At 35.3% G+C, this 14,684-nt stretch overlaps 1 protein-coding gene across 2 annotated transcripts in view; it reads left to right on the top strand.

Annotated features, from left to right (window-relative positions):
- The first annotated feature begins 12,697 nt into the window (after window positions 1-12,697).
- Window positions 12,698-14,684, top strand: part of LOC119640516 (RING finger and CHY zinc finger domain-containing protein 1) — a 10,635-nt gene continuing 8,648 nt past the window's right edge. For both annotated transcript variants that reach the window (XM_038038604.1, XM_038038606.1), the window contains exon 1: window positions 12,698-13,584. In XM_038038604.1, the coding sequence (XP_037894532.1) occupies window positions 13,240-13,584 (345 nt within the window). In that variant the 5' untranslated portion in view covers window positions 12,698-13,239. The remainder of the gene's footprint in view (window positions 13,585-14,684) is intronic.

Raw genomic sequence — 14,684 nt, 5'->3', positions numbered from 1 at the left:
AACAAGCTGCCAGACGTCGAAGCGCTTTGAAGGCGACAACAAGTCAGAAGCTGGATTATTTTTCGATAACCACATCGTACCAACATGATAAACGTCTAATGATAGCGATATGACAGAAAACGTAACAAGAAAGATCAAGAAACATAGTTTTATTATCTGAGTTAAGCGAATTTATGTCTGTTAAGTAAATGTCTCGCGCAATCTTTAGTCAAATTTGTTAGATTCTCGCTACAGAATTAAATATATTTCTATCCCTTAATTCAGTTATCTGGAATTTCTCTAGAACCTAAAGCAAAAAGCGATTGAAATAATTTCAGTATAATAAAGATGTTTAAACAAATGTCGCTTGGAGCTGAAAATCATCTTTGTAGCTTTAATCCGAAATTGAAAGCAACGTCTCCTAGTAATTCTATAAAAAGTGTATTAATTACAGGAAAGCTATTATTAAATAATTTCAATTTAACGAGCACCACATAATCTCTTTACTTTGGCAGTAACAGAAATTATAACAAGACAAACCCAATCTCTAAGGACTTGGGGTCAAAGAATACAAAAAAACTAAACCTATATGACACATTTATACACAACGGAAAGAAAACAACGACAAATTACACAAATACTTCCAAGTAATAAGAGATGACATAATATGCAAATGCTAGTTCATGCACACACGCACGCATACACATGCGATTATAAATAATGGACACAACAGCAATGAATACATCTAAACACTTTTAAGCTTGATTTCTTTGGGGAATTTTTTAGGGACATTTAAAAAAAGAACTCTCTCTCTCTCTCTCTCTGCTCTGAAGGCTGATATATGTTATGTGGAATTTAATGCACAATGACGATGATGACAGTAATAATGATGACGGAATTGCTGCTGACATTGATGTTGTTTTACAATGTTACACCTTAACGAAACACACGTTTCAGTTAGTGGCGGATAATAGTGATACCGAATAAATATTTAGAATTTAATTAATCATTTCAGAGAAAGCTATTAAGGAAGGATAAGTTTATTTAGGTGAAACAGCCTTGTGCACGAATTAAGAGTCATTAGCTTAGTTAACCAAAGCAACGTTATGTTGTACACAACACAACGCAATTGAATATTGTGGTTTGTAATTAAGATAATTATAAAGGCGAAAACGATAGGTTACATCTTTGTATGCCTGGCATTAAAGATATGCAGATATATAGAAGAAAGAAATTTAAAAAATTGAAGACAACATGCAATACGAATGGAATATGTCTGTAATACTTTGGCCTGCATGCGTTGAAATGGCATTGTTTTAGTCTAATCATGTGTCAGATGTTTTAATCAATAGCCTATGCGTTGACACGACGATTAAGACACCGAACGACAAATTATTAAGAAAGAAAGTTTTTTTTTTTTCTGCTCACTGTTGTTGTTATATATGTGTACTCGAGCGTAAGTGAAATCGCTTACTCCTTAATATAGTAAACACACATTGGGAAAGGGAATTGGTTTAGCTTCTATCAAAACATGAGCTAACCCTTTGCTACCCCTTTTCATGTTTCATCAGCTTATGGCCCCTGTTGATTTCATGTCGCTACTCATTTCACTGCCTGCTGCTCGTTCTTCTTGTTTTGTTATTGAAACTTCCCTTTGATTTTCTCAATACCGTTTAAACATTATCCCATAATTACATACAAGCACATACACACACACACACACACATATATATATATATATATATATATATATACAAATACTAACGATTTTGGTCGGCTTAGGTTTAGATCACATCGCATAGGCACGTGTTTATATTTGTGTAACAATTTAACCGCAAAATTTATTCATGATTTTTGAAAACTTCACTTTGATCCTTGATTTCTTACGTTCTCCTTCAACATTCAACATTAGCTACTGTTTGTTTTCATTTCGGAGGCGTTTCGTATTACCCACTATTATGAAGACGACCCCTTTCGTCCTATGAATGCTTGCGAATGTTTAGAAAATTACTATGCATCCATATGTTGTCTTAGTAATTTCCGCATTATCAGATTTACATTCGTTTAATGTGCTGCTGATGGCTTTTTCCTTTTGTCGAGCAATCTTTACATAACGAATAATAAATTTCTCTACGGTCTCAATAGTCGATTATAGCCCCGAGTTAAAAGGTTATTTAAAATGTATTTAAATTGTTTTAAATCGACAATTTTTTTTTATAGGCCACAAGTAAAGCTTTTATCGCTTTATCGATATTCCCTTTGATGTAGGTTGTAAAGTGATATCTACGCTTCATCGTATCCTCTTAATAAAATGCTTTGAAAACAAATAAAAGCATTACTGTCAAACGCGTTATTGTTATTATTTGCCAATTTTTGTTATAAAATTCTAAAAATGCGACTATTTTAACATGTGAAGCCTTACTTTTCCTGAACACCCTAAGACGGAGTGGGGTCCGAAAAGTACACCTATGTGATGCAAATTTGGCACATTTGACTTCTATGTCAAATTATTGCTATGAAATTAAATTCATTGCAAGCATTAAAAAATATACCTCTTTGTCGTATAAAGCCGTAGATTTCATGGGAACCTTTTTACGGAATACAAGAAACAGACCAACGATCCACGTCAAATCGCTCATAAAAATTTACTTCTCATAGAGAGGAAGGGGTCTGAAAACAACGGCCTATCTGATCCAAACTTTTCACATCAATTTAATAGAGAGTAAGTGAGTAAAATCTAAACTTAATGGGAACCGACAATAAATAATAATATAATAATAATATGATAATAGCATAGCAAACAGGTTGCCTTTGATCAATGTCTTGCGTCAATATACTCTAAAGCTTCAATGTAGCGGAGTCTATAACATTTGTGTCGGAATCGTAATTCCTTCATAATTGTTGCATATTTCAACATTTTTTCACCTAAAAAATGCATTTGTTGAGAATAATTGGTGGGACATATATTAATCAAAATTAATTCTTCAGTTGCTAAGCCATTCGGAAATTCTTTGAGATTCTGGGCAGGGTTTTCGCTTACTAAATCGTGCAATTTATTGTCTTCGAACTTTTTTGGTCCTCCAGGCCGGTCTTTGTCATTGACATCAAAGTCACCACTTGTAAACCGAAATGAAACCCAAGCCGACAATTGCAATATGATGGAGCAACATCACCATGAACTTGCAAAAGTGTTTGACGGACTTCGACAGTAGATATTTGCATATTGATACTTGGCATTACTTCATCATTTTCACAGACATATGCTGATCAATATACATGCAAGCACTTGTTACTCTTGCTGGACACAATTTCTGCCATCAATCTGCCCTCCCATACTTTGGCAGTCTTCGACAAATCTGGTTTCAGATGAGCTCTCAAGGCAAAATGTCCCTTTAACTCAGCTACAATGTGTAATTCGTCAAGTTATATAATTTAATATAAGAGCTAAACCAAATAAAGGATATTTTAAAGGTAAAATCAATGTTCAACATAGTGGGAGAAAGAATATAAATGTTTTCATGTAGACTATATGCGTATCAGATAAAGACGTTCCTTAACTCGGTGCAAGCATGCTAGTTTGATAACCATATCCCGGTAATATTAAGCGTTAGACTGCAGGAGTACTTGAGCTTTCTTGGTCAATCCAAAGATCGAAAATTCATTGCAAGCCATTAGGCTCTTTAATTATAAAGTCTCTATTCCTGATCGTGTTTGCACTGGTTGAGCTTTAATAAATTGTTGTTTTTTAACGCCAGCTACTGCGGGATTGTTGCCTTTACGAGTAGGTGTGTTGGTAATTTGAAAGTATTACAGGTGTGGAAAAAGTTTAGAGGGAGAAAGATAGCAATGTTTACGAGGCGAGGACTCAGTACTTCGCGAAGGAGCAAAGGAGAGAGGATCCCAAGATTTCGGAACGCAAAGAGCGGCTGCATCTGGATATATTCAATTATAACAATTTGGCAATGGTTATAACACTTACCTAAGGGTCATCAAATTCTTTCGACTGGCAGTAGACATTTGACTCTATTAATATAATAATGACAATGCAGTCTATATCGAAATTAAACCGCAGTTTATTATCGAAATTAAAACTTGGATCGGAGAGTCAAATGGGGAAATATTTCCTTCATCCTCTGAGCATGTCAGCAAGCTTCGCTTTTCATTTCATTGTTAAACACTGTCAATGTACCTAAGCTGGATTTATTTCACATCTTGCTGCTGATTCCTAATATCAAGGCACAAATATTTTTTTTCCTTTAGAGGGTTTTATTATGGACCTATTTATTTATTTCTATTCTATTCTTTATGCTTTGCTGCAATACGCTTTTTCTCCTTTCGCGCCTGTTGCACAGGCTTCACCTGACTCCCTGGCGTCAACAGTGGTTACTAAAACTCTGGAAATAACCTGGAATAAGAAGAATCTGTCTAAAAATTATGGGAAGACTAACTACTCTAAAGGTTGCAGATGTGGATTTTTAAGAAAATCATTTTTTTTTATTGGTTGCATGAAAACAGTCAAAAAAGTCAACTGAACGACTGCCCAATGAAAGCGCAGCAATAAAAGTATTTCCACTCGATAGCCTGTCATTCCTGCAAAACTTGAAATACTAAGGGGAAGGCGAGTAATTGAATATAGATTCGCCAAAGTCATTCAAGCTACTGAAAATATTCTCAAAACCTGAACCTGTCCCTTTTGCTTCCCGTCAATGGGAACCAGGGCTCGTCTGCTCGAGTCTTCACTGCTAAGAATTCAGCTACTGTCAAGGCTCAATATTTAACAAACCGGCGTGAGTTATTGAGAGAACCAAAGAAATAGTAATATGAGCTGATGTCTGGCCATATGGAGTTGATGTCTGTTCCTTTACAAGGGTTACTAAAGCCCATGGATGAAACGTTGAATGGCAATCTAGGAAGTACAAATCGTCCGAATGTAAGAGTATGCGTAACATGACACGCGCAATGCACAATCTTAATGCATTACAGATAAAAACTATTGGATCCACGGAGGAAAGAGCGCGCATCTCAGAACCAAGTCGTATGCTCAACGGATTGCCGTAGACCTTTTAATCTGTAAGCAATGTCAATATGGAAGTCATGCTTGTCTCGAGCAAGAAGAACTGAATTATAAATTTTTCAACGCGTAACTTTGGAGTGATAGTGACTTAAAATCGCTAACGCGGAGATATCCTTATACGTTTTGCGTATAGAAAGTCGAAGAGAAGACGGCGGAGAACTTGGAGTCTGGATGCGGCCCTTCGGCCATTAGGTAATTAGAGCAGCAGGCAGGCTTCGCTTTGCGCAGAAGGTTGCGTATGCAGCATGCTCAATCTGGTACTCATATCTGTATATTATTTCTAGTACTCCGGCTTTCGTAGAGGACCTCTCAGATGCACGATGCACGTAGATTACCCGTAAGCTTATGGGTTTCGTTTCCATAAACCTCACGACAGTGCGCAGACAGCACTTTACAACCTTTCCAATGCCATGAAATGTCTATTGCCCATAACCAAGTCACATCAAGTCATCTTGCAGTCACTCGTAATTTTTTCACCTAACTCCTATTTCGGAGATTTCACTTACAATGAGTTGCTGGATTTTTTCCATAAGCCACTGTTTACTTCAATTTCGGTTCATCTGCGATTTCTAGGAGGTCTACAGTTTTTTTTAATGTTCTGCGTACTTTTCATAAATCATTATAATAGACGCCAACGTTAACGTTTGTTACAATTATTACTTTTATTAGAAGCTCTTTTACATAAATGCAAATTTGAATACATTCCAATGGAATTATACTCCTTGCGCTGCTACGCTAAGAGTTCGAAGGAAACAAAGAATCTTTGTGTGGGTTTAGGGGAGACGTCCTGCACACCACATCTCTAAATAACCAATGTTTATTTACATGCGTAAGTGTATGTACAATATGTAGCGTCTAGCATCTGAAAATAACAATCAAATGTTATTGTGTACATTTAATTTGTTTAATGTCTCAATTTGAATAAATTGTTTGAAACAATATACAGTTTCCGGTTTTTGTGAACGCCACAGAAAAGGAAAAAATTCAACGTTCGAAAGTGAATTCACATAAGAAACCTGAACGCTGGCAAATGCGAGCGAACGAAGATTGGTATGCAAAGGGGGGAAAAAATTTAATCAAATTCAAACAAGAAAAGGAAAGTCCCTCCAAAGGATGCGGTTATCGAAAACTGTCTCAGTACATATAAGCAACTAATCTGCCATCCCTTGGCCCCTCATTAAAAAGAAAGATTTTAAAATTCCGTACACTACAAGTGTCATTTTCAACCATTAATATTAAACAAAGTGTGCGAGCGAGTGATCCATTTTGCAAACCTCTTGTTTTTTCATTCATTGAAATGTTCATAAAAATGTCAGAAAGCCAATCTATCCATTTATCTATAAGGTGGCATTTTCTTGTTATTTCGCTGTATTTGTTACGTGTTCATCGTACCAATACAACAACACGTTCAAGAATTCAATGTAAAATTCACAGTTTTCTTTTTATTCGCATATTCTCTGTCCTGGAGAGAATTCCCCTCTCGCTTGCTTCAATTTGTCGTTATTTAAATACTTCCGACACTTTTCTCGTTTGCTTTTGTCTTTTTTATTTTTTCATTCTCTCCCTCCCTCCCTTCCCCTCTTTAAAGATGATTGTTCTTGTTTCGGTTATCAGGGTATCTCATCAATAGTGCTCCTCGAAAGTTGATGTCTCTCTTGTAACTACCTATGCGGCGTACATATGAACTTTTTCGCATTGTTTGGAACAATGCGTAATGTACTTGAGACTATGCACTGATTTTAAACAATTCAAATTTTATCGGCCCACTTGTACCCCTTTCCAGACTACTGACATCGACCACGGAAGCCTTTAATAACAGAAGTGAGTTAAATCTGCGAATGAAAACTTTCGTATTATCTTGACACCATGCAATTAGTTAGAGCAGACATTACATGAACTGGCACTGTCTCGTGTGAAAAAAGAGAAATATGTGATCCTCATTCAGCTTGTGTGAGACATACGCCTCGGAGAATGTCAATTAAAAATAATACAACATAATCGAAGAGGTAGATGGTCAAAGATTCGGCTCAAGACGATTCTACTCGGATGCTCGCATCCTTGCATGTTTATGCTAAACACGTATCATCGTTGAGCTCAAAAATTGATAAATTCAATATTGACATGAACATAATATAATCTTAATTTTTTTTTTTATTTTGTTTTTGTACTGCGATATCGTGAAAATGTATCAGTGACATGCCGGGACATTGGAAATTTTATAATTCTGTCCTCCATGATGAAACGCTTAAATGCGTTTTCTCTCCATTTTAAAACAAAGTTGTACAAGACAGTCCAAGATATTAAATTTCAATATCAATAAATCTATATAGATTTTTATTTATTTAACGCTTTGGAAGGCAACTTTCGACAAATTACTGCCGATATACGCCTAAAATACCGCGATAGACAAGAGATTTTTTTACATCTTAAATTAATGAATTCATCATGTAATCGATGATTTATCATTCAACGCCAAAGTTATTAACTCGTTTGTAATTCAATCTGTTCTTTTCATAGAACAATACAAATGATCTAAATAAACTTAGGATGTTGTGTGGAAACTGTAAGAAAACGATTGGAATGGGCGTTCAATGCTGAGGGGAAATTTAATAATAAGTCACGAAAATGTTACTACAAATCGTGAACATCCACCACATCAAGCGTACAAATATCGAATGCTACCAGTGGAAAAAAAAAAACGATTGACAAACATTTTTTGAAGAATTTCTTCCACAGGCTAGAGATGTACAAATAACTCTTCATCTCAGGTAACCTTAAGGATTGCATTCTGGAGGATGTTTTCAGACATCCGCTATTATTATATCTATATTATATCCAGACCCATAATAGTAGATATTATATTGTATTGTATAAATCCAGCATTACATTTCTCTCACCTAAATGCTAACTGGCAGGACAAAGCTGAAGAAAACGATCATATGTTTAATAAAATTAAATAACAAAAAATAAGTGTAATAATAAAATTAAATAAGAAGAATAAAAAGGCGAGCAGACAATCCATCTCAAGTCCTTCTGATCGTTGTATATACCATAGGTGAACAAGAAATCGCTTAGGAATTATTGGACAGTTGCCTCTCCTTCCCCACTTTTCTTTGACCATCACAGTGCTACACGTGGAGGTAATATTTCCCAAGTGGATGGTCACATAAAAAAAGAAATGATGTGTTTTTCATATCTTATGGACGAGAAGATGCACAATACTTTTTCGCAGTTGCGCGAAATGATAATAGGACAATTAGAATAGATTTTACCTTAACTGCCTTGGTTCTAATGTAATGTAAATTTACTAAGTTTTAACTTAACCAACCAACAAAAACGTATTTTTGATGGCCTTGTTTGCATTTATTTTGCAATGTTCGCTTCTGTACAATAATTTTGTGGTGAGAGAACGTAATTCTGAGCGTATATTAAAAATAACTTTTTCTTTTGCATTCTCTGCATTGTATATTTTCATTTTTATTTATTTAAATCTAATTCCGTATTTAAATATATGCACATCACTTATTCATGTTAATAAACGCCCTGTGTAAATGAACGAATTGTTTAATGGAAAATGAAGATGATTTTGCAAAAGTATACATTAGCTGGCACACAAACCTTGACTGCGAAGCAAAGCCAGAAACAGCATTAACATAATGCAAAATGTGAAGTACATTTTTTATACAAGAGGGCGTTCAAAGCAAAAATAAAGTATACTAACATAATCAAGTGCACATTGGAAATCTTAAACATAGTGATTTTTTATTATTGTTAACAGAGATTCTATAGATTGTTGGCTGATTAATTTTTAATGTCGTCAAGGATGCGATATGTAGATAATATATGCTTAGAATTTCCTTAAAATAAATTAAATGCAAGTTAGCTAACACGCTGTGTTATATCAAAATTTCACCTTTGACGACCCAGAAGAACACAAATAGTATTAAATAGATACTTTGTTTCATTAACAAAACAACGAAACTAATTGAAAAACTATCTCATATTCATCATCCTTAAACATCTTGCAAGGATGCTAACATTTAAATCTTCTTAGAAATACGAATATATATATTTTACGGTATTATTTCTTATTGATAGGAATATGTCATTTCCCTTCTGATCGCAAAGGTAGGTTTGCTGACCGACAAAATAGAAAGGAGTATACGAAAAATGTAATCATGTAAATCATATATCTACGTATGTATAAACATATTGATTTGGTCACAAGTTATAACGTCCAAGCTAAGATTATTATTAGTTATAAGCACACATGTTGTAAATTCTTTTACAAAATCTAATCTACAATTGCTACTCAGCGCTAACACTGTCACGACTACTGATTGATTAACTTTTTTATGTGTACATTTTTTTTTTTTATATATATGTATGCGTTTGCTTGCTGGTGAATTGTTCACTGAATAAATTTTTACAAGTATTCCCACTAATGTTCCAAATGTAGCGTACGCGAAGTCTATGATACAGAAAATTCCGTGAAGTATTTATAATCCAGATGGGTTATGGGCCCCCAGATGGGGAATATGCATAACGATCTTAAACCGTTACGTCTATTAATTGAAGTCATGAAAAATTATGCTGAGCAGTTTTACATTGGAAACAAATAAATGGTCGATTTGATCTTTAAAGGTGTCACGAATAGACAGAGATGATGGGTATCGAACGAGTCGACCCAGCTATCATGTACAGAAAACCTCTCTATCTGTTTCAATGACATTGAGCGTTCAACGCGTTAATAAAGTTTGGATTGCCAGCAATAACAGCGAGAAAATGTGTACTGAAATGAAATGAAATGTGTTACAAGTTCAAAACAACTTTTGGTTTTTTCAATTTAAACCAATTAATCAGAGCGTATCATAATATCTACGCACAAAAAATAATATAAATGTACAGTTTTATGATATTCGTAAACAATACTCACAAAAAAAAAAAAAAAAAAAAAAAAACGGAAAACAATTAAAAGTGTTCAATGCGTTCTCTACACAACAAAGATATTCAAGTTCTTTTGCTGTCATTATCTCAGGTAAATGGTAGTTAGAAATTAATTAATACTAATAATAATAATTAATAATAATTGAAAACTTTGATTGTGCAAGCGGGGAAAGCTATACGGAGAGATTCAAGAAGCAAACAACAATGCGCCCAAGATGGCTACCACAAATTGAAATTCACCCAACATTCTAATAGGTCCGCACACTCTGTACATTTTGATGCATAAAACACTTTGATTTATTTTTCTTCCAACGCGCTTTTCTTGTCCTCATTACAGCCACAGTATAAGTATCCCTGTTGGCAGAGCATATTACGCCGTAAAGATTACATATTGAATGCATGGTAATTCATAGTAGTATAAAGAAGTACAATATCTTACACTAACCTAATGGTGTTATTAGGGCACAGTGATTATTTTACATTTAGCCATTCCCAGAATGAACGCTTTATCCGTAATTGTGAAAATGAAATTCAAAGTAATTTATTTAAGTCTAAATATATTTATGAAGAGATGACATTTAGATCTTTATTTAATTCTTTTCAAGAAGTTCTACTTTCATTATCCGCTCTTCTAATCCCGCCGAAACTTTACTCGTTTGCCGATAAATTTAGCTCGGCAGGCTGTGCGATCCGTATTGTGCCTTTGTTACACAGTACAATGGAAAAAACTTTTCGCATTAAGAATTAACTTCTTTTCTAAACGATATAGGAATTCCACTTCTGCTGATGACAGCGCTATTGCAGTTTGTTGTTCCGAGGGCCGCGACACGGCTGCATATTAATGAAAATGAACGTATAACGAGATATTGATCGCCAACGCAGCCGATCCTGTCAGTTAACTTTATATAGTCATATTGGTATACAGGGCAATCGTCATCACCCATCCTACAGCTCCCCTATACGCTTTGCCTATATTTAGTAAGTTAGAAGTTCTTTGAGATTTGCTGATAGGAGGCGCGCGGCTTCGGCTATTTCTTGACTAGAAAAAGATCCGATCAACATAACAAGAAATCTATTTCATCAGATAACGTGCTTTAAAATAATGAGTGCCTGCACTTGAGCGTCGTCCTACAAGCATAAAGGATGAGCATGGTTTAAGTCGCCCAAAACGATTGAGAAACTACAGCGATAATGGATGAGCCTAAAATCTAAAGTGCGCAAGTGGGCTGTGGCAGTCAACCTCTTCTACGGGCTGTAGTTAAGCTAAAAACTGAATGCACGAGGACTTTATGTCACTTTCACATTCGAGGAAATAGTAGCCTTTTCGTGCAACCTATGCAAAGTTGAAAGCTGTCTAAGGTCTATTCATTTTAGTCTCCCCTCATAGTTGTAGCGTAAATTCACTCCCGCAAACCGGAATCACGTAATGACTGGAGAAAAGGTCTCTTTGGGTAGACAGAAGTTTACCACACAAGGTAATGGGGCAAGGGTCGGTGGTAATGGCTGTAGTCAATGCCTTTTGACGTGCACATGACATAATCTTGATCACAAACCTTAAGAAGAGTAGAAGGGTAATAAGTGAAAATTATTCATTAAACGTTTTTTGGATCGGTTGAATACAGAAAAAAATTAAGAAGAAGCAGCTGGATTTGAAAACGAAACAAATTATTTTTCATCGCCTGCGTTGCATAAGCAAAGTTGTTTGAATTGAGATATATGTGCATATGATTTCGTAACGCCAGCACTCTCCAGATTTGATGCCCACACCTTATTAGCAAGTTGGAAGAGATCCAAGTTCGGTTGTTTGATAAGCGCTTTGTTCGAGTGAAGAGCTCGAACGAGAAGTCTATAACCATTCGGTCGACGAATCTAATTTTGCCAACAAAAAGTATATATTTTTTGCTAGGTTCCTTACTTTTTACCACACCACTTATCCACTGTAGTATTGCATCTTTTCCTCGAAAATGTATTCGTAAGTGGCTGTCATTCTGGTTAGCAACGTTCTTTTTATGGGGATGTCCCTTGCGCGTTTTACACGCGTTACGATAGTCGCAAAGTCGTTGAGAGAGAATATCTTAATGTACTACGTAACCAAAATGCAAGCTTCGACTGCAGTTTCTGATTGTTTTTCTTCGTATTTAACACACGCAAAGTTTACATAGAAAAGCAAAACCTTGACAAATACATTCATTTGATGGATGACCTTGCACTAGTTAAGGTGAATAAAAATTGTACAAATTTTACTCCTCTTCGCCCTGTGTTTATAGAAATGTCTTTAGAAAACTGTTCCGGCCAAAAATGAACCTGCATGCCTTTAATCCAGCTCAAATTTGTTGATCGCTCCTTTGGTGGTTAAGAAGTTCCCATTTTCAGTTTTTGAGATACGAAGCAATAATGTCGCTTGTCACATATTAAAATTTCAAAATTGAGAGAACAGAGAAACACACTTGCAGACCGAATAAATTAATAAACAAAAAAAAAAAAAAAAAAAGAAATGACCAATAAGTTGAGTTGAGAGTAAGTCAAATATTGTGAGCGCAGCGTTACAATAGCAGAGAATGACAATTGATTGAGTCTCGATACCTTTCGAGACGAGTGCCAGTTTCTACTTAATAAACTATCGATTGAAACAGCAGTTTAAACATGAATTCGGTGTAGTGTAGAATCAAAGCTTCACGCGTAAGGTTGAAGTGACGGTATTCACGGTATTCTAATTAACGAAAAAATTTGTCGTCTAATAAAATCGTGTTCCTGTTTTAAATATAAAAATTGCTTTATCGAAGCGAATTCGCTTCAATTGAAGTAAAGATATTTTAATTCGGAAAACAGGCAAAAATAGCCTTAGAAATGGAAGATAATGATATGCGATATTGAAAGCAAATCTATTAAGTTTATGTGCGAACCCGTTTTTAACTATAAAACAAATCAAATATAGATTAAATGCAGCAATAATTCACATAAAATTTATTAATAATTCATTGCGAAGATGCAATAATAAGAAATCTTAGTTCGGTTATTTTTCATCTGTACTTAATTCCAAGTAAATCCTACCCGTCAAAATACTTGGAATTTTCTCTCTATGAATTAAATAAATTATCGTCTTCCCATTAACATATAAATTGAAGCTCTGTTGTGAATAACATCATCCATCATCAATATCATCGATCGAGTCAATTTAATACAATATAAAACGAGAACGAACAAGTGAAGCAAGGAGAAGCGCAAAAGAAGCATCATTGATGGCTCAATTACCAGTTAATAAACGATCTCATGCCAGTTTGTCGCAGCAATTGAGTCATAGTGCTGAACAAGCCTACAAAAGTGAAGTCAATCGCATCGCATCGTCGTCATCAACACTGTCGACGGTGTCCAGCGAAAGGAGGAGGCCCATGCTACGCAAATCATTATCAACACCGTCTCTTCGGTTTATTGAAGATTCTAATGTTAGCGTCAAAACATCCTCCTTAATTGACGACCAATACCATCAAAGAGCAAAAGAAGACGATCAAAAAACCAATTCAAGTGAAAATGCTCCCATGCAAGCTGACGGTTGTGTCCACTATAAGAGGTTTTGCTTGTTTGTGGTAAGTTTTCGCGAAATCTGGTGAAAACATATTTTATTGAAGCTTAGATCTCTTTGGTAGGACGTAAGTCCGTTTCAGATCGCTGAACAATGAACTTAGATAAGTGAACAATCTCTTAGATGGACGAGGTACGATCTTATATGTAGGGAGCAAGTATTATAATTGTACTTTGCTCGCTCTCAACTGTTTGCCCTCTCGCTATAAAATTTTACACCGGACTCCTCAAAGTCAATTGGTCGGCTTACTGCCGCATTCTTTGCTTGTACTTGTAATCATTTACATTTTACCCAAATCCGCGTGAGTAATCGAATAGGTAAGATTCGCGACTGCTAAGTCGGTGTTTACGGGTTCAAATTTCAGCATGGCTCTGCACACTGGGTCGTAGCTACAGTGAGGTCTGCTTCAGATAGGTACAGGCACAACACCTACTCATTAAATGCACACCCACCCGCTATCTCTTTCTTTTTTTCCCCACTTCTTTATGACCACCACAAAAAAAAAAGGAGTTTATCTTGAGTACATATTCGGTGCAACTGGAAAGTTAGCTGCCGTAGACGATATGAAGGAACCACATTTAAGAATTGGAAAACAATCCATGTCGGCGAATACAACATGCAATATATCGTTGCATTCAAGGCACAAATATCCAATTTCCTTCTAACACTTTACAGATTCAGTTCAGTCTATTTTTGTACTTGGGAAATTTTAAGAAGAAGTACACATACTCTGAGAATCCAGTCGCTCAATTTGAGGCATTTCTCTTTAACTCCTTGAGAATAAGAATCTGCCTCTAGCTTAAATGAATCCCTTGAAATCGATGGAAGATAATGTTTCCGATGCTTTTTATATTATCTTATTACACAATACAAACTATAAACATTGCAGTTATCTATAGCTGTTGCTGTTATATAGGGCGTTCAAATGCATGAAATTGACCGCCGATACATCTATCTATGTATGCTAAGTAAACATGATATGGAAAAAATTATTTATGGAAAGGTAAATAACCTAAGAAAAAATATTACATAATAATAATATTGTACATTGCACCGAGTTGTCCAACCAATGGTACGCACAGCATAAAAAAATCCAAAATTACA

The sequence above is a fragment of the Glossina fuscipes genome, unplaced genomic scaffold (assembly GCF_014805625.2).
Source record: "Glossina fuscipes isolate IAEA_lab_2018 unplaced genomic scaffold, Yale_Gfus_2 121, whole genome shotgun sequence".
Classification (NCBI taxonomy): domain Eukaryota; kingdom Metazoa; phylum Arthropoda; class Insecta; order Diptera; family Glossinidae; genus Glossina; species Glossina fuscipes.
The sequence above is the reverse complement of the archived record's forward strand: the minus strand, read 5'-3'. Positions and strand labels throughout refer to the sequence as shown.